This window comes from Erinaceus europaeus, chromosome 9 (genome assembly GCF_950295315.1).
Source record: "Erinaceus europaeus chromosome 9, mEriEur2.1, whole genome shotgun sequence".
NCBI classification, from domain to species: Eukaryota; Metazoa; Chordata; class Mammalia; order Eulipotyphla; family Erinaceidae; genus Erinaceus; species Erinaceus europaeus.
The window spans coordinates 62,713,034-62,734,983 of record NC_080170.1 but is presented as its reverse complement, the minus strand read 5'-3'; the positions used below and the strand labels follow the sequence as shown (position 1 = coordinate 62,734,983).

Genomic DNA, 21,950 nt, shown 5'->3' with positions numbered 1-21,950 from the left:
GCTCGGCTCCCCACCTGCAGGGGTCGCTTCACAGGCGGTGAAGCAGGTTTGCAGGTGTCTGTCTTTCTCTCCCCCTCTCTGTCTTCCCGTCCTCTCTCCATTTCTCTCTGTCCTATCCAACAATGAATGACAACAACAATAATAACCACAATAAGGGCAACAAAGGGAAAAAATGGCCTTCAGGAGCAGTGGATTCATGGTGCAGGCACTGAACCCCAGCAATAACCCTGGAGGCAAAAAAAAAAAAGAAAAGAAAACTTTAAAATTGCTGACCATGTGTCTTTGGGCAAATCAATCTCCTTAGATCTCAGTTTTCCTAACTGCAAAAAAAAATTATCTTTTAACTTCTTGCTCTGTGATTGATGTGGACATCTATATTAAATACACATAATGGTGAGTGACAAATTCAGGACTGAAGGACAGAGGAAGATTTTCAGAACCAGTTCAGTCTGTGAACTTACTTCCTTTTCATGAGGAGAAGTTGGTTTGTAAAATGTCCAGATACCCATCGTTTTCCCAGGACTGTCTGGATCTCAGACCTACTTCTGTAACTTGAGAGGGTGGTTGATAGATACAACATTTTCTGGTCATTTATGTCTGAAGCATCTGGGATTGGTGGAGAGAAAGGTATTTTGTCTGAGGTAAATTTGAGTATTGAGGTTCCCTCAGGCTTGCTCACAGTTGTGGAAACACTTGTACTACTGCTTTACGACTTGTGAAGCTTCCCCCTTGGAGGTGGGGACTGGGGACATGAATCCAAGTCCTTTCACAGAGTGACACATGCACTCTACCAGATATAACATCATCTAGCCCCAGCTAAGTAGGAGAATTTGAAAGCTCTGGACAAAGTCTGAATATCAGAGTGGGGAGAGAGTGTATCATCTGACAGTTTCCTCATTTTAAAGACTTTGTAAATAAGGAAGCAGAAATCTGGCAGGTTATATGACAGAGCCTAAATTGTGTTAGAAAAAAGCTAAGATTTGAGCTCATGATTTAACTAGAAAGGGTCACCCATGTGAGGACAAGAGATATACCATTCCTGGTGTTATTCTCCAGCTCCTAGACCAGTACCCAACATATAGTAGATACTTCACAAAAATTGGTCACTTGAATGCACAAATGACAGTTTCTCATTCTGTGTTTGCCAGTAGCCATCCGGGCCTGCACAGTCTGTTTCAAGAAGAGTACCATTTTATGATAGGTATGAGAGCACTCTCTGAGTAACACTTTTTTTTTCCTCTGAGGTATTGCTTCCTCTTTGTCAATACCACTAGGGCAAATATCTGTGCTCTCAGGGTGTGTGTGGTATAGCATGACAGTTGGGGTTTCCTTACATGTAGCTGTAGACCCGGCAGTGCTAGCAGAAGGCTCCTTGGTAGCCAGGCATCTGGTCTACTTGACTGGTATCTAGGAAGAGGGGCACAGTTTCCTGTGATTACATAGTAGGCACAGTTCTAGGAGGGGCTAAGTTCACTTGGAGAATTACAACAGCACCTAAACAGAACTGTGCTTTGATTTATTCTGTAAAATTCATGTTTTCATACCTATTCTTGGATTGTGTCCTGTTGTTGCTGTTCCTACTTTCAGGTAGGTCTTGCTGTGTACTTTTGCAGTTGGCCAGCTCTAGTCAGAGAGATAGGGTGCTTATGTTGGAACAGAGAAAGATTAGAAGCAGCCTAAAGTTCATGAGAGGTTCATAGGTGAATAAGTTGAGATATCCATGCTGCAGAGAGTGAAACTAACTTAATGCACGCTTCAGAATGCCTTTGAGTCCTGATGTTTATTGATGAAGGCAAGAATCAGACTTGTGACTTGATTAGACTTGTTATTTGTATGTGTTGCTAGAGTGGGCACACCTGAAGGCGTCTTCTTGTATGGATTCTGGGTAGGGAGTGGGAAAGAATAGAGAGGGAGTAGAGTTTTCATCTGCCTGTTTACTGTTTGACTGTTTACCATGCACACACACATATTTTTAAAAAGCAGTGTTAAATCTCAGACAGCCTGTGTGTGGTTTCAGGTACACATGCTTCTTGTTCAGCTAGGTTCATCTATTCACTCTATTCACATCTATTCACTGTCTAAGGCTTGCTTTATTTATTTATTTATTTACTTATTTATTTATTTTGCCTCCAGGGTTATTGCTGGGGCTCTGGTGCCTGTACCACGAATTCACTGCTCCTGGAGGCTATTTTTTTACCTGTTGCCTTTGTTTTATTATTATTGTTGTTATTGATGTAGTTGTTGGATAGGACAAAGAAAACGAGAGAGGAGGGAAAGACAGAGAGGGAGAGAGAAAGACAGACTTGCTTCAACACTTGTGAAGCAACCACCCTGCAGGTGGGGAGCTGGCAGCTCAAACCAGGATCCTTCTGCTAGTCCTTGCGCTTCCTACCATGTGCGCTTAGCCCACTGTGCCACCATCCACCCCCCTTTATTTATTTATCATCATCATCATTATTATTTTACCAAAGCATTGCTTAGCTCTGGCTTTCTGTGGGGTATGGGATTGGGCCTTGAGAGCCTCAGGCATGAGTCTGTTTGGATAACCATTATGTTATCCTCCTTGCCCCTTTTTTTTTTTTTTTTGCTTCTAGGGTTATTGTTGGGGCTCTGTTGCCTGCACTATGAATCCACTGCTTTTGGAAGCCATTTTTTTTTTCATTTTATTGCCTTTGCTGTTGTTGTTGGATAAAATAGAGGTAAATGGAGAGAGGAGGGGAAGACAGAGGGGGAGAGGAAAGATAGACCTCCAGAATTGTTTCACCACCCATGAAGCAAACCTTCCCCTTTCCCTTTCCCCTGCTGGTGGGGAGCCAAGGAGTTGGGGGCTTGAACTGGGATCCTTGAGTGAGTCCTTGTGCTTCATGCCATGTGTGCTTAACCCACTGCGCTACCACCACCCCCCCAATTGCCCTTCTGCCCATGAACAACCAGTCTGGGTGAGAGAACTCTTTCTCCTGGCTGACAGTGGCCATTGCCTGATTGTTCCACCAGTCCTGCATCCCTTTGTCCAGTACAGTGCCCCACCCCACCCCACACACACACTCCTAGGGTGCTGGTTCTCATAGGAAGGATCTGAGTCCATTTCATACCAGAAACTTGCTATAGACACAAGTTTTTAGGCCTCAGCCCAGATCTGTTGGATGGGAAAGGATAGCAGCTGAGCCCACCTACCTGCATTTTTATAAGATCTCCCATGTTTCTGAGGCCCCCACACCTGAGAATCATGGCCCTGGTGAATTCCCTATTGAATACCTCAGCAGAACTCTCCTCTTGCCTCTCAAGGCAATGCTTTGCATTTCCCCAAACTGAATCACCTTCCCTCCACCTGGGTCTCACTTTCCTCTCTTCATTCAGGGTCTCTGGGAGGGGACTACATCTTCAAGGAGGGTCAGAATGCTTACCTGCCCTGCAAGTACTCTCCACCCACACCTAAAGATGGCGTGCCTGTGTGCTGGGGAAGAGGACCCTGCCCTTTGCTTGACTGTGAAAGACTGGTGCTCAGAACTGATGGAAGGAACTTGAGTTACCGGACATCTTACAGATACCAGCTAAAGGGGCGTGTCCACAAAGGAGATGTGTCCTTGACCATAGAGAATGTGGCATTAGAAGACAGTGGGACCTACTGCTGCCGGATCCAATTACCAGGATTATGGAATGATAACAAAATCAACTTGAAGTTGGTTGTCAAACCAGGTGAGTACACCTTTACATGACTTCTTTATAACTCAGAGTCACCTGCACAGCATATGAACTATGCTAGATTGGGGCTGGGGAGATAAGTATAGCAGTTATGCACCAGACTTTCATGCCTGGCACCCAAGGCTCCAGCTTCAATTCTCTGCACTACCAATAGCCAAAGTTGATCAGTGCTTCTCTCTCTCTCTCTCTCTCTCTCTCTCTCTCTCTCTAAGTAAAATAACTACATTTAAAATAAATAGATGTGATGGGGGTTGTGGTGAGAGTATAATGGTTCTGCAAAAACACTTTCATACCTGAGGCTTAGAGGTCCAAGGTTCAATCCCCAGCACCACCATAAGCTAGAGTTGAGTAGTTCCCTGGTCAGTCTTCTCTCAATCTCTCTCTCTTAAAAGAAAATGCAGCAGATATGCTGATTGAGCTTACCTCCAAAATTAGAGCCCTGAGGGTGAGCTCTTAAAAACTAAAGTCATCCCCACCTGCAGGGCAAAGATTTATTAGTGATGAAGCAAGGCTGCAGGTGTCTCTCTTTCTCTCTCCCTATCTATCTTCCCCTTCCTCTCAATTTCTGGCTGTCTCTATCCAATAAATAAAGATAATAAAAAATTAAAAAAAATAAAGTTGAACAAGCCCCACCAGTAATGCACAGCCATTAACTCTATCTATTTTGAAACTCACAAGACCTAGCTCAGTTGTTCAAGACCCCAAGTGCTTGTGAAAATCAGCTGGGTCTGTAACCCCTGGAGGTGTTTGATCCCCACCACAAACCCAAGAAATCAACAGCACTGGGTTGGATAGCATCTGCTTCCTTCTCCGGCTTCTGCAACTGGGGTTGAGAACCACAGCATGTGGGTGGGAAATGGGAGCCTGGGCTGCTCATTTGCTCAGAGAAGAACAGAGACATCTCATCCTTTCCTCGGTTTCTGATGTTAGCCAAGCTCACCCCCACCCTGACCTTGTGGAAGAACATCTATGCTACCTTTCCGAGGACACTCCCCACCACTGGACTCGACGCAGGTAATGATGACACGTGGAGTTGACACTTGGAGTAGAGGAGGAGGCTGGGGCTGGCTGTGAGTGTGGGAGAAATATGAGAACAGAGGAGGCTAGGATAGTGTTTTGAAGGTAGGAAAATGGTAAGAGACAAACTTACACATGAAGAGGGGCCTTTTTAAGGATGGGATCTGGAATTATTCACAACTAGCCTGTGACCTGAACCACTACCTCTCGCTTTTTTTTATCTCATCTTCCTCTTCTCTCTAAGGACAGAATGCAGAGAGTTTTGGATTTCATGATCCCATAAAATACCTTACCTTACAAAAAATAATTTGGGTTATATCTATATTTCTGTATTTATCTCTACCTCTGTCTTGAGATCCAGAAAGGAAAGAGATATCTACCATTGCCATATTGCATAGAAAGGATAGACTTTTAATGAAGTAAATTCAATGTAATGAAACATTCACTACATTGTTACTATTTTCTGATTTATTCCCAGTCTGGGGGTATATTGTCATAAATGGGCTCTTGTTTCCATTGGGGTTGGCCCTAAGAGAGGCTGTGGGGAGCATCTGGCCTCTGTGTTCCATTTCTCTTTACAGCATCATATGCAATGGGCATCCCTGTGTGCCCACATGCCTTTTTAAAGGGGAAGACTGCTTCTTCACAGACACTGTTTCCTTAGGATTGTTTGTACCATGACCAGACATTTTCCTCACTTTAGTCTTTACTCCTTTTCTCTTTCTAGCTCAGCAACAAAACGGCGCCATTATTTATATCAGGGAATATAGACATACAACCTACAATCCCTGACCTTTCTAGAGGCCAAGGAGATACTTAAACAAATAAATAGGGAATGAGTCCCAGAATAGGAAAGTCAAATAAAATTGAGATTAATGATATTTAATGGCATTTTGTTTATGATGCAGAACGTCAGTTACTTGCAAATCAACTTGTGTGTGATCCTCCAAACACAGATCAAATCAAATGCAGCCTTACTTTTTCTTTTTTTTAAAGATGTTTTTATTAAGTTTATGAAAAAAAACAACAGAAAGAAGAGAAAGGGAGAGCCAGAGCATCACTCTGACACATGTGATGCTGAAGATCAAATTCATGCCTGAGGGTCCATCCAGCACCTTTTCTACTGTACCACCTCCCAGGCTACCATATGCAATCTCTCTCCCATCTGAAGGAGGCAGAATTTGAATTGTAGGTTGGCTGATTAATGCCTATGTGTTCCTGGGACAAAATGTCTCTCTTAAACTCAAGTTTTTTTTTTTTTTTTTTGATTTGGTTTTTTTCTTTCCTGCCACCAGGGTATCATTGGGGCTCATTGTTATCACTATGAATCCACCACTTCTGGCAGCCATATTTTCCCTTTTCTTTTTTCTTTTTCTTTCTAATTTTTATTAGGACAGGAAGAAATTGAGAGGGGAAGGGGAGATAGAGGGAGAGGAAGAGAGACACCTGAAGACCTGCCTTACCTCTTGTGAAGCATTCTCCTGCAGGTGGGGAGTAGGCGCTCTTAAACCTGGGTCCTTGCTCATGGTTTTTTTTAACTGGGTGCACTACTACTCAGCCCCTGAGATTCAAGTTTCTTTATTTGAATGGGGTGGAAAATATTAATAGTCCTGACTATTATGGTGAAGCTTGAAAGAGACGGAGCATGTAAAGTGGTCTTGGTAACAGCAGTCTGACATGCAATGCTGCTAGTAGTAACTGTTTGTATACTTCAAGATTGTCACATCCATACCCACTGCCACCTTCACCTCAGCACAATCTTGTTCTATAGGGGAAATATTGCAACTATCTTTCACTGCCTCTTTTCTATCTTTGCTTATGGCTAACTTTGTGAAAATGAATCATGGTAGCTCCCAGAACTCTATTCTATTGATCATTTTCTTGGTTAAGTGAAATAAAAAAAGTCATAATACAGTCTTACCACTTTACAACAACAAACAGTAAGGAAGCAGAAAATGAATTTACTTTAGAAAATATTGTATGTGGTTAAAATTAATATTTGCTCATCATTTCCACCAATATGATTTTTATATTTTAAACTCCTTGGGAAATAAGAACAAGGGTAAGTGGGAAATAATTCTTTTTTATTTTTCAATTTTTAAAACATTTATTTACTAACACCAGAGTGTGAGAAGGAGAGAGAAAACCAGAGCACTATTCTCTGGCACATGTAATGGCAGGAATCAAACTCAAAACCTCATGGTATATAGTCTAATACTTTATCCAGTGTCCTACCTTCTGAATCACACAAAACAAATTTTAACTCATGTAAGGAGAAACAAGGCAAATAAAAATGTGCATCCTGAGTAGGGGAGATAACATAATGGTTATTCAAAAAGATTCACATGCCTGAAGCTCCCAAGTTCCAGATTCAATCCCCTGAACCACCACAAGCTAGAAGTTGAGCAGTGCTCTGGTAAAAACAAACAAGCAAATGAGTGAATAGGCAAACTAAAGGAAGATATATGCAGATATCTGAAGGTGGTTGTTACTCAGAGAGAAGGGCTAAATAAGAACTGGTAACAGTAGAACTCTGTAAAGGAATACAGAACAAGAACAAAATAATTTGAGAAAGGAACCCTAAATTAAAGAAACTCATATTACATATGATGAGAATAAAATGTTAGATCTTTTAAAATATTACTAGAGAGAATATGACATAACAAAACAAAACAAACAAACAAAAAAACCCAGTAGGGCAAGGATAGTGCTCTGGTAAAAAAAAGAAAGAAAAAAAAAGATAGTACTGTAGATATATAAAAGTTTTATATATGAATATATTATATATAAATATATCTCAGAGATTTTAAGTATTTATTTATTTGAAGATAATTTTTTTCTTATCAATAATAGGTTAAGGCTATGCTTTCATAATATTAAAGTCATAGTGTACTAACCCCACATTTGGTAAAACCTTTTACATTGCAGGATTTTACACTAAAGTATTGAGACTTTCAATGATTATGACATTCAAGAAGATTTAGAGTCTCTGACTCAATCAGAAAAATTAGCAGACATGCTTAGTTTCCTTAAAACTAACAGTTACTGGGAGTCAGGTGGTAGCACAGCGGGTTAAGCGCAGGTGGCGCAAAGCACAAAGACTGACGGGTATAAGGATCCCGGTTTGAGGCCCCAGCTCCCCACCTGCAGGGGAGTCACTTCACAAGTGACGAAGTAGGTCTGCAGGTGTCTATCTTTCTCTCCCCCTGTCTTTCCCTCTTCTCTCCAATTCGCTCTGTTCTATCCAACAACAACGATATCAACAACAACAAGATAACTACAACAATAAAACAACAAGGGCAACAAAAGGGAATAAATAAATATTTCTAAAAAACTAACAATTTCCTCATTTTCAGAATGTACTGTCCTCAATGAGAGGGCCTGTACTCATTCTGCTCACTGCTGTGTCCCTTGTGCCTAGTTTAGAGTAGGGAGTGACTTATCTAGTGACAGGCAGATGAGTAAATGAAAGAATAGCTAAAAAGAAATGTAGGAGCACTAGCATCGGCTTCATAACTGTGCCGATGTGAGGGCCATCCAAGAGAATATAGTTAAATGTGTACTAAAGCTTTGGGACCTAACTGGGAAAGCCAGATCTTATTCACTAAGCTGGATAACCTTGGATAAGCCACTTCACTTTCCAGTTCTCCATAGCACAAGCTATAGGATCATTGTTTTGAATGCTGGATGAGATACTTAAAGAACCTAGCATGATGGATCCTGCAGAGGGAAATTTTAGCTCTAGCAATCATTTCATTTTCTAAAGAATATTTTTATTTATTTATTGTTGGATAGAGACAGAGAGAAACTGAGAGGGGAGGGGAAGTACAGAGGCAGAGAGACAGAGAGACACCTGCAGCACTGCTTCACCATTTGTGAAGTTTTCCCTCTGCAGGTGGGGACCAGGGGCTTGAGCCTGAATCCTTGTACACTGTAATATGTGCTCTTAACCAGGTATGCCACTGCCTGGTCCCATAGCAATCATTTCTATCTTTATGCAGTCAGATAGCCTATCTCTCTCATACATACAGAGTAAATGTTCAACTTTTTCAAGAAAGTTTGCTTTGATATCTTTTGAAGTCTGATTATCACCCAGTGCCTGCCTACCTTCACATCCCTGGTACCTGGGATTGTATCTATCTATTCAAACCCCATGTTCAGCACAGGTATTCCTGGCAGGAATCTCCATCCCATAGAACACAAATAGTTGGGTTTTATTATCTGGATTAAAAACTGGCCATCCTAGAGTTGGTTAATTGGATAAACTCTGCTGGTCTCCAAATTAATTATTGCTGAGCTAGGAGTAGTATTAATTTTGAATAGAACTATGAGCATCTTAACATTTGAATTAAAAAACTCAGATAAAATTTTCTTAACTATTCTGTTGACTGATTTTTTTCTTTGTGACAGAGACGCAGACGTTGGTGACCATCCACAATGAAAATCAGACAGTAAGTTAACTGTTTGCATGCACATGTGTGTGAGCCCATATTGTGCTCAACTCAGAGACAAAGCATGACTTTTGCCTTCTGTTATGCTCACCCTCTCACTGGAAAAAGATGCCCTATCCCTCTTAGCTCCAGACTCCTTGGCTGTAGCATATGCCGATGACATGTAAACACTTGGTAAGTATGAAAACTGAAAAGGGGCAGTACCAGCCATCTGCCCCTCTTCTTAAAGTTCATAGCTTGACACCAATGTGGTGGCTTAGAGGGCTCCATTTCACTAGAATATATTTATTTTTAAAAAGATCTTTGAATTTAATTTAATTTATTGGATAGAGACAGACAAAGAGAAATTGAGAGTGAAAGGGGAGTTAGGGAGAGAGAAAGAGAGACACCTGTAGTACTGTTTGACCACTTGTGAAGCTTATCTTGCAGGTGGGGGATCTGGAGCTTGAACCCAAAGTTCATGCACATGGTAATGTGCACACTCTACCTGGTGCATGCCCATATAGTCTCCTTAGAATGTATTAGTGATTTTAACCCAAAATATTTACGCTAAGACATCAGTCATAAAAATCCTAAGCCTAGGCACTTTACTATATATCTGAGTAAATAAAGCAATATTTCTGTTCATCAACATTTTAGTGTCTTCTGCCTTCTCTGAGTAAAACCACTGGAAACCAAGTGTTAGCAGGTCTTAAACATTTTGTGGGAACATATCCATTATTCTCCTGCTTATGTGTCCACAACTGGGACTTAGCATTTTATCTGTGTCCTTTTCAAAGAAAAATAGCTTTTTAAAGGTGTAGCACACATATGCAATGAAATACTACTCCACTTTTAGAAAAATTGAAATCTTCCCTTTTGCTTTAACAAGGGATCATGCTGAGTAAAACTAGTCAGAGCATGAAGACAAATCCCAGATAATCTAACTTATATGGGATCTAGAAACAAAGGAAGGGAACAAACAGGGTAAAACATCTGAGGTCAGTAAGGGGAAGAGGAGGTTATACAGGGCCAGGGTAAGGGCCTAATTCTTTGTGGTGGAGAGAGATGGCACCTTGATTGTGGGTAAGATGTACTAGCACACCTTTTGGGGAGATGTGCAACTATACCCCTAAAATAGCAATAGACTTATAAAACATTTATTAAAAATTGAAAAGAAGGAAAACAATAGAACTTAGAAAGTTAAAAGTGCCTTAAATGTACCTGTGTACCTGAAGTGCTAAATGCTTAATGTCTGACTTGCAACACTCCCGTAATAAATGCTTATTGAGTCAATGGAAGATTTCAGTTTTCTAGACATCTTCATTTCAGAAATGTTTGCTATTACTAACTTTAAGAGGGAGGGCATGAATGGAAATTTAAGAAACAAAGGGCTTTTTTTTTGGGGGGGTTGTGATTATCAGTTATATATATATATTCACATCCAATAAAGTAAGAGAAATAGTAACTATCATTGTACATCTTGTATTATTCTACCAAGGACTCAGTTCTTGGTGACAGAAGTGGAATTTGAATCCAAGACTGTCTAGTAGCAAAGCTTTGGCGGTTTCTCTATGTAAGTTGGGGCTTCACTGCAAGTCACTGAATTTAACCCCTTTAAATTCCCAGGGCTGGGGGGGACTCTCTCTAATGCCTATTTCTGTTTGGAGGGGAATGGCAGATACTTTCCTCATGTGCCTTTTCCACCCAGTACTGAGGGCATAATTTAACCCCTTGCTAACTCCAAGATTAGTTCATGAGAGTTGTGGGAGAATAGTAGTTTCAAAGTCCCAGTCTTCAGTGATGATATGAAAGAGACAGTCCCAAGCGTAAGCCATGAGGTTGACGGAGCAAACATTGGTTGGTCTTCAGATGTTTATCATACTTCTTTATTTCCATCACAGGGAGGTATACTTCCTATGTTACCAGGCTCTGAGGCAATCTCCAAAACCAGCATATATGTAGGAGCAGGGGTGTCTGCTGGGCTGGCTCTGGCTCTTATTCTTGGTGTCTTCATTTTCAAATGTAAGTTGTTTGATTTAATTCTTTCTTCCCATGTTAAAGAGTTGTATACATAGGAGCCTGGCAAATCTATAGGTAGAAGTGTCAGTTTTATGTAGGAACCTAAGGATGGTTAGGCTAAATATCTGGACAGGCCCTCACCATAATAATAGCTAATGTTCAATTAGCACTTAACCTGTAACAGGCAGATATCATGATGACCATTTCAGCATTTTATCATCATAACTATCATTTACAGGAGAGGGAAAGGAAGCAGAAAGTAGGCCATTTTCCTGAGGTTTCTGACTTAGTGACAAAGTGGGATTTTAAATCCAGGCAGGCTGACTACAAACTCTCTTCTCTTATCTTTTGTTATGAAAAGAAGCCACTTTAAGTCACTAATGTGTTCAGGTTTATTAGGAAACACAGAAACAAAATTTACTTCCTCTTTGCATTTTTCTATCCTGTTTGTTTCTAAGGCAAAGGTTTTTACAAAAGGGTAACAGATTCTTTTAACAGAAATGGTGGTTGGAATCACAGGAAAATTTACATTTTCCTCTACTGTGTCCCAATGTACAATAAACTGCGTATTTTGGGTTCATTCTCTTTAAACTTGGTCATAGCAAACAATCACCATAATCAAGACTTGACTGGTCCATCACCTACCTCAAAAGTCTGACATACTGAAGTAGTTGTGTGTTCTGTTCTCTCATGTTAGAGGCAATGCCTTACACCCTAGGACTCAGCATGTTTTAGCATTTTTTTTTTAATTGGGGGATTAATGTTTTACAGTCCACATTAAATACAATAGTTTGTACATGTATAACATTTCCCAGTCTTCCACATAAAAGTACAACCCCCACTAGGTTCTCTACCGTAATGTTTTAGGACCTGAACTCTTCCCTCTCACCCAGAGTCTTTTACATTGGTGCAATACACCAACTCCAGTCCAAGTTCTGCTTAGTGTTTTCTCCTCTGATCTTGTTTGAACTTCTGTCTGTGAGTGAGATCATCCCAAATTCATCCTTCTGTCTTTGACTTATTTCACTTAACATGATTTCTTCCAAGTTCCATCCAAGATGAACTGAAAATGGTGAAATCACCATTTTCATTTTTAAAAAAATGGTGAAATCACCATTTTTAGTATTCCATTGTGTATATATATCACAACTTGCTCAACCACTCATCTGTTGTTGGACACTGGATTTCTTCCAGGTTTTGGCTATTACAAATTGTGCTGCTGTGAACATAAGTATACAAAAATCTTTTTGGGTAGTTGTGTTTGGTTCTTTAGGATGTATCCCTAGGAGAGGAATTGTAGGGTCATAGGATAGGTCTATTTCTAGCCTTTTGAGAGTTCTCCAGACTGTTCTCCACAGGGGTTGGATTAATTTACATTCCCACTAGCAGTGCAAGAGGGTTCCTTTGACCCCACAACCTCTCTAGCATTTGTTGCTGCTACTTTTCTTATGTATGACATTCTCACAGGAGTGGAGTGGTTATCTCATTGTTGTCTTTCTTTGCATTTCTCTAACAGTGACTCGGAATATTTTTTCATATGTTTCTCTACCTTTTGGATCTCTTCTGTGGTGAATATTCTGTCCATGTCCTCTCCCCATTTGTGGATGGAGTGGGTCATTTGTTTTCTTATTGTTGAGTTTGGCAAACTCTTTATATATTCTGCTTATTAGCCTCTTGTCTGATGTATGACATGTAGAGATATTCTCCCATTCTGTGAGGGGTCTCTTTGGGTAGTGGTCTCTTTTGCTGTGCAGAAGCTTTTTAATTTAAGGTAGTCCCATTGGTTTATTTATTTAGTCTTCTTTGTAATTGGGTTCATTTCATTGAAGATGTCTTAAAAATTTTTTATTAAATTTTTATTTATAAAAAGGAAACATTGGGGGGTCGGGTGGTGGCTCAGTGGGTTAAGCGCATGTGGCGCAAAGCGCAAGGACCGGCGTTTGGATCCCGGTTCGAGCCCCCGGCTCCCCACCTGCAGGGGGGGTCGCTTCACAGGCGGTGAAGCAGGTCTGCAGGTGTCTGTCTTTCTCTCCCCCTCTCTGTCTTCCTCTCCTCTCTCCATTTCTCTCTGTCCTATCCAACAATGAAAAACATCAACAATGGCAATAATAATAACCACAATGAGGCAGCTACAACAGCAAGGGCAACAAAACGGGGAAAAAATGGCCTCAAGGAGTGGTGGATTCATGGTGAAGGCACCGAGCCCAGCAATAACCCTGGAGGATAAAAAAAAAAAAGAAAGGAAACATTGACTAAATCATAGGATAACAGGGGTACAACTTCACACAGTTACCACCACCAGAACTCTGTATCCCATCTGCTCCTCTGATAGCTTTCCTATTCTTTGACCCTCTGGGAGTATGGACCCAAGGTCATTGTGGGATGCAGAAGGTGGAAGGTCTGGCTTCTGTAATTGCTTCCCCGCTGAACATGGGTGTTGACATGTCGATCCATATTCCCACCATGTCTCTCTCTTTCCCTAGTGGGGAAGGGCTTTGGAGAATCGGAGTTCCAGGACACATTGGTGGGGTTGTCTGTCCAGGGAAGTCTGGTCGGCATTATGCTAGCATTTGGAACAGTTTCATTTGGTGAGACTTAGGGGAGTCCTCTCCTCCCTTCTGCCATCTTTTTTTTTAGTGAAACAGACTGGAGGTGGTGTCTCAAATGGCAAACTGCTGGAGTGTTACCAGCCACTTAATCTCTCCCTAGGCTCCTCTCTGTCCATGAGCCACAAATGTTTGCACTCACCAGTGATTTGGTGGGTTCCTGAAGTCATTCTAGTCCTGTCTTGTTGCAGTCTCAGGTGGTCTCCTTTGGTATTCCTAGTTGACCTGGGAGAGGAGAGGAGAGGAGAGGAGAGAAAGACAGCTGTTGCTGCTCCATAGCCCTGCCTCCAGAAGTCCGAAGATATCTTTAAAATTTATGTGGAAAGGGAGTTGGGCAGTAGCACAATGGTTAAGTGCATGTGGTGCAAAGCACAAGGACTGGCGGAAGGATCCTGGTTCCAGCCCCTGGCTCCCCACCTTCAGGAGAGTCACTTTGCAATCAGTGAAGCAGGTCTACAGGTGTCTATCTTTCTCTCCCCCTCTCTGGCTCCCCCTCCTCTCTCCATTTCTCTCTGTTCTATCCATCAACGATGATGTCAATAACAACAATAATAATAACTACAACAATGAAAACAACAAGGGCAACAAAAATGGAAAATGAATAAATAAATATAAATATATATATATATTAAAAAATTATGCGGAAAAGAGTTCTGCCAATATTTTCCTCTAAGTATTTGTTAGTTTCTGGTCTGACATCCAAATCCTTGATAGACTTAGAATTTACTTTTGTGTTTGGTGGTTCAGTTTCATTCTTCTGCACGTTTTAACCCCTTTTTTTCCAACACCATTTGTTGAATAGACTGCTTTCTCCATTTAATAGTCTGGACACCTTTGTCAAAGTTTAGATGTCCATAGGTGTGGGGGCTTACTTCTGGGCTCTCATTTCTATTCCAGTGGTCAGTGTGTCTATTCATGTTCTAGTACCAAGCAATTTTGATGACAATGGCCCTATAATACAATTCGAGTTCTGGGAGTGTGATGCCTCCAGTTCTGTTCTTCTTAAATTTTTTTTGGCAATTCTAGGTCTTTTCTGGTTTCAGAGAAACATTTGTAGCATTTGTTCTATTCTCCTTAAAAATGTGGTTGGGATCTTGATGGGGATAGCATTAAGTTTGTCTATGGCTCTGGGTAGTATATTAATTTTGATGGTGTTAATTCTTCCAACCCATGAACATGGAATATCTTTCCACTTCTTATTGCCTTTTTCAATTTCCTTGAGTAGTGACTCATAATTTTCAGTATACAAGTCTTTCACTTCTTTAGTTAGGTTTACTCCTAGATATTTTATTGTTTTTGTTGCTATAGTAAAAGGAATTAATTTCTGGATTTCTTCTTCTTCTAACTTAGTGTTTGCATAGAGGAATGTCACTGGCTTTTGTATGTTAATTTTGTAGCCTGACACCTTACTATATTGCCTGATGCTTTCTGAAAGTTTCCTGCTGGATTCTCTAGGTTTTTCTATGTATACTATCATATCATCTGCAAATAGGGAGAGTTTGACTTCTTCTCTTCCAGTCTGTATCCCTTTAATTCCTTGTTCTTGCCTGATTGCTATGGCAAGAATTTCCAACACTATGTTGAATAGTAATGGTGATAGTGGGCAGCCCCGTCTAGTACTCATCTGAGTGGAAATGCTTCCAGTTTTTCACCATTGAGTATGATGTTGGCTGTAGGTTTACTATATGTAGACTCCACTATCTTCAGGGACTTTCCATCTATTCCCAATTTTTGTAGTGTTTTGATCATAAAGGGATGTTGTAGTTTGTCAAAGGCTTTTCTGCATCTATTGATACGACCATGTTGTTTTTTGTCTTGCATTTATTGATGTGATGGATCACCTTGTGTTGTTAAAATTTGGCGGCTCTAGCTGGCCGGGCTAGCTTCATGGGCGGGTAACAGAGACGCGCAGACATACGGCTGGGCAGGGAAGCTGTATTTCTTTATTCAGGAACAACGATTCATAAACTAAGACAAACTAATCACCAAACAGAACTCTGCTGTCTCTTTGCGGCGGCGCAAGCACTCTCTCCAACTCTCAAACTCTGCAACTCTCCAACCCTCCAACTCTGGAACTCTCTCGGGGTTCCTAGGGGCGGGGCCCAAGAAACTAACAGGACTGATCCAATTCTCTTGGCGGGGTAGATCTAGAACAACCCAATGTAAAGCAGAATTTTGTTCAATATTTTAACATCTATGTTCATCAGAGATATTGGTATTTAGTTTTCTTTTTTGGTTGTGTTCCTGTCTGCTTTTGGTATCAGAGTGATGTTGACTTCATAGAAGCTGGAAGGGAGTATTCCAGTGTCTTCAACCTTCTGGAAGACTTTTAGTTATTCTTTGAAGGTTTTATTGTATTAGAGTTTTTCCAGAGTGGAGAAGATAGCATAGTGGCTATGTGAAAGAATTTTCTGCCCAAGATTCTGAGATTCCCCAGTTCAGTCCTTAGCACCACCATACCACTATAAGCCAGAGCTGATGGTTGATACTCCGGTGTGTGTGTTTCTCATTAAAATAATACATAAATTATTTTTTAAATCATTTTTTAATCACCATTGCTCTAGCAAAGATTCCATTCCTTTTTTTTCTTTTTTCATTTCTCTAGAATAATCTATCTCTTTTTGTTATTTTCTTAGGACACACACACACACACATGATTGTCAGAAAAGTTATTGAACATTTTTGCATAGAACAATATTTATGCCTTTTTCAATAATCCAATACATGTTTTAATTGACACATTTCTCTCCAGGTTTTCTCATTTCTGTGCAAATTTCCCAAACAAGTTTTTCCTATGGTTTACATTCTCTCACCTTCTTCAACCCAGTTTCAAGCTTCTACTCTTGAAGTGTGATAAAATAGTTTTAGTTAAATTGACCAAATGACCCCCATTTTGCTAGACTTATAGGCACTTCTGTCTTCATTGCAGATAGTCTTTCGGCAGTACTCAACCAGGTTGGTTCTCACCTGTTCTAGAAAGTGTATCTTCTTTGGGTTTCTGAAACACTTTTCCTCTACTTCATTTTCAGAGTTTTTTCCTTCTCTGCTTCTTTAGATGTTGAGATGCATCAGGGCCAGCCTTTTTTTTTCTCTACACCCTTTAGGTAATGACCTATATTTCCACACACTTAAAGGTCATCCTTAACCTCTTAGACTCTTAGATTGTTGGTGCTGATTGTCCTGCTCTCTAGTTGATATACTCCTCCTCACTCACAATACTTTGAATTCTTGCAGTTCCTTTCTCTGAAATAAATCTAATCAATAAAACACATTCATTATTCTGCGTTTCTCTGTTACTACCCTACTCTGAGGCACAATCCACTTTCCTACTTATTGTTGGTACCACTTTTAACCCTATTCTCCATATTAGCAGCCAGAGGGAACTTAAAGCACAATCAGGCTGTATTTCTGCCTTTCATCAATTCCTGGTAGATCTTAGATAAATTCCAACCTTTGATTGTGACTTAGCTGATCCTATAGGACCTAGCCCAAGCTTACCTCTCAGCCTTTATTATTTTGGGTCACTGTCCTGTTTCAGCTATGGTTTTAGGTTTCAGATACTCCCCCCTTCCCTTTCCCAGGAATTCCCTCTACTGGAATGTTCCCCTTGTTCCTGACTTACCTCACTCATTTTTCTACTGTCAGAACTGGAAATTTCACAAGTGGTGAAGCAGAGCTACAGGTATCTGTCTCTCACTCCCCTCTCAATTTCTCTTTGTCTATATCCATTAAATGAATAAGTAAATGAGTTAAAGAGAACCTCCAATCCCAGTTATCTTTTGATCTTTTCTGAGTTTTTTTTCCCACCAACTTCCCTGTTGTCTGTCCTATGAACTGTTGAGTTCCTTTATGTCATATCGCAATTTGAAATCACTGTTTCCCCCTATGTATTCTTCTTCTTCTTCTTCTTCTTCTTCTTCTTCTTCTTCTTCTTCTCCTTCTCCTTCTCCTTCTCCTTCTCCTTCTCCTTCTCCTTCTCCTTCTCCTTCTCCTCCTCCTCCTTCTTCTCCTTCTCCTCCTCCTCCTCCTCCTCCTCCTTCTTTTTTTAATATTAAATGACATCCTTACAGAACATAACTTCTTGCAGTCAAGGTTTATAGTTTACCTTTGCCTTCTTGGTGCTTAACATACTGCCAGACACATTGTAGGTATTTTATACATTTGTTAAACATCTGAAACAGAGCTTCATTACTTTAAAATATCTAATAAATCAAGTCACTTGTTGGTAATTTGATTTAATTCAGTCTAGGGGAGACCAGACTTATCTAAACAGTCTCTACCTCCAGTGAACCCATTTTATTTCTTATTTGTTTAATGATAGCATTTTAAGTGGATTTTTTTCTCCTGTTTACTTAGGGTATTCACACATCAAAGAGTCACAGAATCTAAGGTAAGAATAATGGATGGGAGAGGAGATGGTGATAACCCTGGAGATCCCTACTCTTCTATGTCTTGTTCTTTGCTCTTCAAAATACTTTCCTGGAATTTTGGGTCCAAAATTTATACTTCCTTTTATGTTAGCCTAAAAAAAGATTTATTTACTTATTTTATAAGAGAGAATATGAGAGAAGAGAGGCACCAGAATACTACTCAGATCTTTCATAAAATGGCCCCTAAATCTAAAAAAATGCTTATTTAGTATGCTGTAATGTTTCCTCCCGGTTGTCTTTAGCTTCTAGTCTTAAGGTTAAGGTATAAAATTTATTTCCCTGAATAGGATATGTTTATATCTATGCTAATTTTTTTCCTAATAAACTTAGAACCTACTTCATCCAGATGTAGAGTTTGGCACTGGATCATACAATTCCACATGAAACCCAGAATCTACTATCAGAGCTATTATAGACCATCTCTGCTATAATTTTCTTAACCCTGATTGCTTTAAAATCACTGAGATATTTAACACACAGTTGGCATCCCACAGAGCAGGTAAGTCAGAATCTTTGGGAGGATGAAGTCATAGGTATATTTCTAGAGGTTGTCCAGGTAATTAAATGCAAATAGGGTTGAATGCTACTGGCTTATTTCATTCCTGACTCTACACACACACACACACACACACACACACACACACACACACACACACATCACACAACGCTGGCATGCACAATCCAAATACATAATTTCTATAACTTTTGCTACCTTTTGGCGACATTTGGTACATGAGTATAACACAATGTATATCAAGAATGATTCTGTCCATTGAATTCTATCTAAGCCACTAATAATTTTGGACAAAGCATAGATAATACAATGTGAGGACAAAATAGTTTTTAGTGAAAAAGTAAAATAATGATCATTTTGGCAGCATGTATACTAAAATATAAACAATATAGAGAAGATTATCTTGGATTCTGAACATGAATGATAGGAAAATGCATGAAGTATTCCATTAAAAAGTGAAGAAGTTGGGGGCCAGGTGATAGCATACCGGGTTAAGTCCACATAGTTTGAAGCACAAGGACCTACACAGGGTCCCATTTTGAGCCCCCAGCTCCCTATCTGTAAGGGGGTCATTTTATAAGTGGTGAAGGAGGTCTGCAGGTGTCTATATTTTGCTCCCCCCTTTCCCTCTTCTCTCAATTTCATTTTGTCCTATCCAACAATAACAGCATTAGCAGCAACAACAACAATAATAAAAACAGCAACAACAACAATGAAAAAAAAAAAGGCCTCCAGGAGCAGTGTATTCATAGTACAGGCACCAAGCCCCAGTGATAATTCTGGAGCCAAAAAAAAAAAAGTGAAGAAGTAATAAATAAATGTAATAAATGTGTCCAGATTGGAATTTTTTGTTATAGCTGAAACTTCAAATGTGGTAATATGTAAGCTAACATGTTCATGCATTAATCTATGATTTGTAAAGTTACATGATTACTGTTTATCTCCTTTTATAAAGGTAAGCTCCAAAGAAAATGAGAATCTTGTCTGTCACGAGCAGCCATAATCAAAAGTTACAGTTCCTTAGCACCTGGTACTTTGTGGGCACTGCATAAATATTTGATGATTGAATTTGATTACAGTGGTTCTCTGAGTAAGAGGATTTTATTCCCATTTTATAGAAGATGGCCCCAAGTCATGAAACTGTATTAAATGGCTGCCATGGGACTTTGTGTCTTGTCCACTGCTGCATCTCTAGCTTAATAGAACAGTATGTAGCATAAAGGTATTTCTTGAGTGATTGAATGAAAAATTAAAACTCAAGGGTCAGGCAGTAGCACAGCGGGTTAAGCGCACATAGCACAAAGCACAGAGACCGGCGTAAGGATCCTGGGTTGAGTCCCCAGCTCTTCACCTGCAGGGGAGTCGCTTCACAGGCAGTGAAGCAGGTCTGCAGGTGTCTATCTTTCTCTCCCCCACTCTGTCATCCCTTCCTCTCTCCATTTCTCTTTGTCCTATCCAACAACGATGACATCAGTAACAACAATAACTACAACAATAATAAAACAACAAGGGCAACAAAAGGGGGGCAAGAAAAAAAATAAAAATAAAAATTCAGCTTATATAAGGTCATGAGGTCAATAAACAGTGGAAACAGAACTCAAATTCAAGTCTGATGGGATCCCAAAATACATTCATAACTTTTATATTTCTTCAGTAGGTTTTCCCAATTTTTATTACTATTTTCTATGATCTCCCCCTCCCCCAATCACAACATAATCAAGGGTTATGGTTGTTCTCTGTCTTCAGCATAACTCAGCAACATCTTACTTCCACAGCCTCATCACTTTGGCAAACACCCCTTCCTCAGGGATTGCAAATGCAGTAGCAGAGGGAATGCGCTCAGAGGAAAACATCTACATCATTGAGGAGAATGTGTATGAAATAGAAGATCCATATGAGTATTACTGCTCTGTTCCCCAGGGACAGCTGTCCTGACTACTTCTGAGCTGTCACCACTCAACACCATCAGATCCAAACACTTCATTTCCAAGTTTGGCATTCACTGTCTTCTTTAAAAGCTATGGCAACCAGTAAACTGATTTTAAAGATTCTGTGGATGCTGCAGAGTTTTTCCATTTTTCTGAAGATGATCAGCTTCCACGGGATTGAACTGTGATCTACACTGACTTAACACCCAACATTACCTCTTCAGTCCATTCCACAGCCTCCCCCTCCCCCACCAATTCAGAAATTGGTCACTAGGAACATTGGTGCTCACATGGGCTTTTGTAGAGTGTAGGGGTTCTTAATATGGGGGTCTCTGGGATTCCAGAGAATTCTGTCCCATGTAGTATCCATGAAACTCTAAAATAGTAGAGAAAGTATTTGCTTATATATGTGTATATCTTCTTTTTATTTATTTATTTTTTATTTGGGCCATAGAAAGTATAAAAGTATCACTGATTTTCAACAAGACTCATCAGTGGTTAAAAACTACTGAAGTAGGACTAGATATTCTAGTAGGTTCCCTCTGAATCTCATGGTCTATACTTCTGTGAATATTGGTTTTCCAACCCAGTCTTCCTTTGCTTCAGTTAGGAAGGCAGCCCAGCAAGGTCTGTTTAGGGGCAGGAGTTACTGGAGAAAAAGGAAGTACACCTGGTGTGCATTGCCAAGTTGTGCTTGGATGTTCTCAAAAGGAAATGTCTCTGACCAACTTCTCCATTCATGGAGAGAATTGGAATTGTGCTTCTTTTTTCAGACAAAGAAGAGGCAGCAGGAGTGACTGGGATGCAAATTCTGTTTTCTGGCAGAAAGGTGGCATTGGTTCCTCATAACTTTACTGATGAATGTTAAGATTCCTGATGGGAAGACCCAAAATTTGCATACCAAGATGGTGGAGACTAGATCTGTCCTACTTCCTCCCCAGTGTCTGACATAGCTTTCATTCACAATAGAATCTCATCAAGCATCTTTGAAGTTAAAAAAAAAAGTTAAGTAAATAGAAAGCCCTTTGGGAGACTTGTTCACTGAGAAGCTCAGATAGATTCTGTCTTACTAACTGTATTTCTTTTAGAATTCACATGTCTGTACTGATCCAGGTCCTCTGTATTTCAGCATTATCTCCTAGCTTGGGCCCTGGGCTGTCATTACTCTCCTGTCTCTCCTATTCCACCAAGTCCTCCTAAGCATAATAGAATGAATCAGTGACACTGAAAATGACCATCCCCAGGAGAGGACTGAGATACTGTTGTCCCACAGACAAATGTGAGTTACCTAGGATGCAGGC

At 40.2% G+C, this 21,950-nt stretch overlaps 1 protein-coding gene across 2 annotated transcripts; it reads left to right on the top strand.

Moving 5' to 3' along the window:
- Positions 1-1,368: 1,368 nt before the first annotated feature.
- Positions 1,369-21,161, top strand: HAVCR2 (hepatitis A virus cellular receptor 2). Of its 2 annotated transcripts, XM_007528640.3 has the most exons (7): positions 1,369-1,587; positions 3,358-3,696; positions 4,633-4,716; positions 9,130-9,170; positions 11,054-11,174; positions 18,134-18,167; positions 20,497-21,161. In XM_007528640.3, the coding sequence occupies exons 1-7, from the start codon at positions 1,533-1,535 to the stop codon at positions 20,654-20,656; spliced, it is 834 nt and encodes a 277-aa protein (XP_007528702.1). In that variant the 5' UTR covers positions 1,369-1,532; the 3' UTR covers positions 20,657-21,161. The 2 variants fall into 2 exon arrangements, with proteins under 2 accessions (XP_007528702.1, XP_060054035.1); XM_060198052.1 differs by lacking the exon at positions 4,633-4,716.
- The last annotated feature ends 789 nt before the right edge of the window (positions 21,162-21,950 follow it).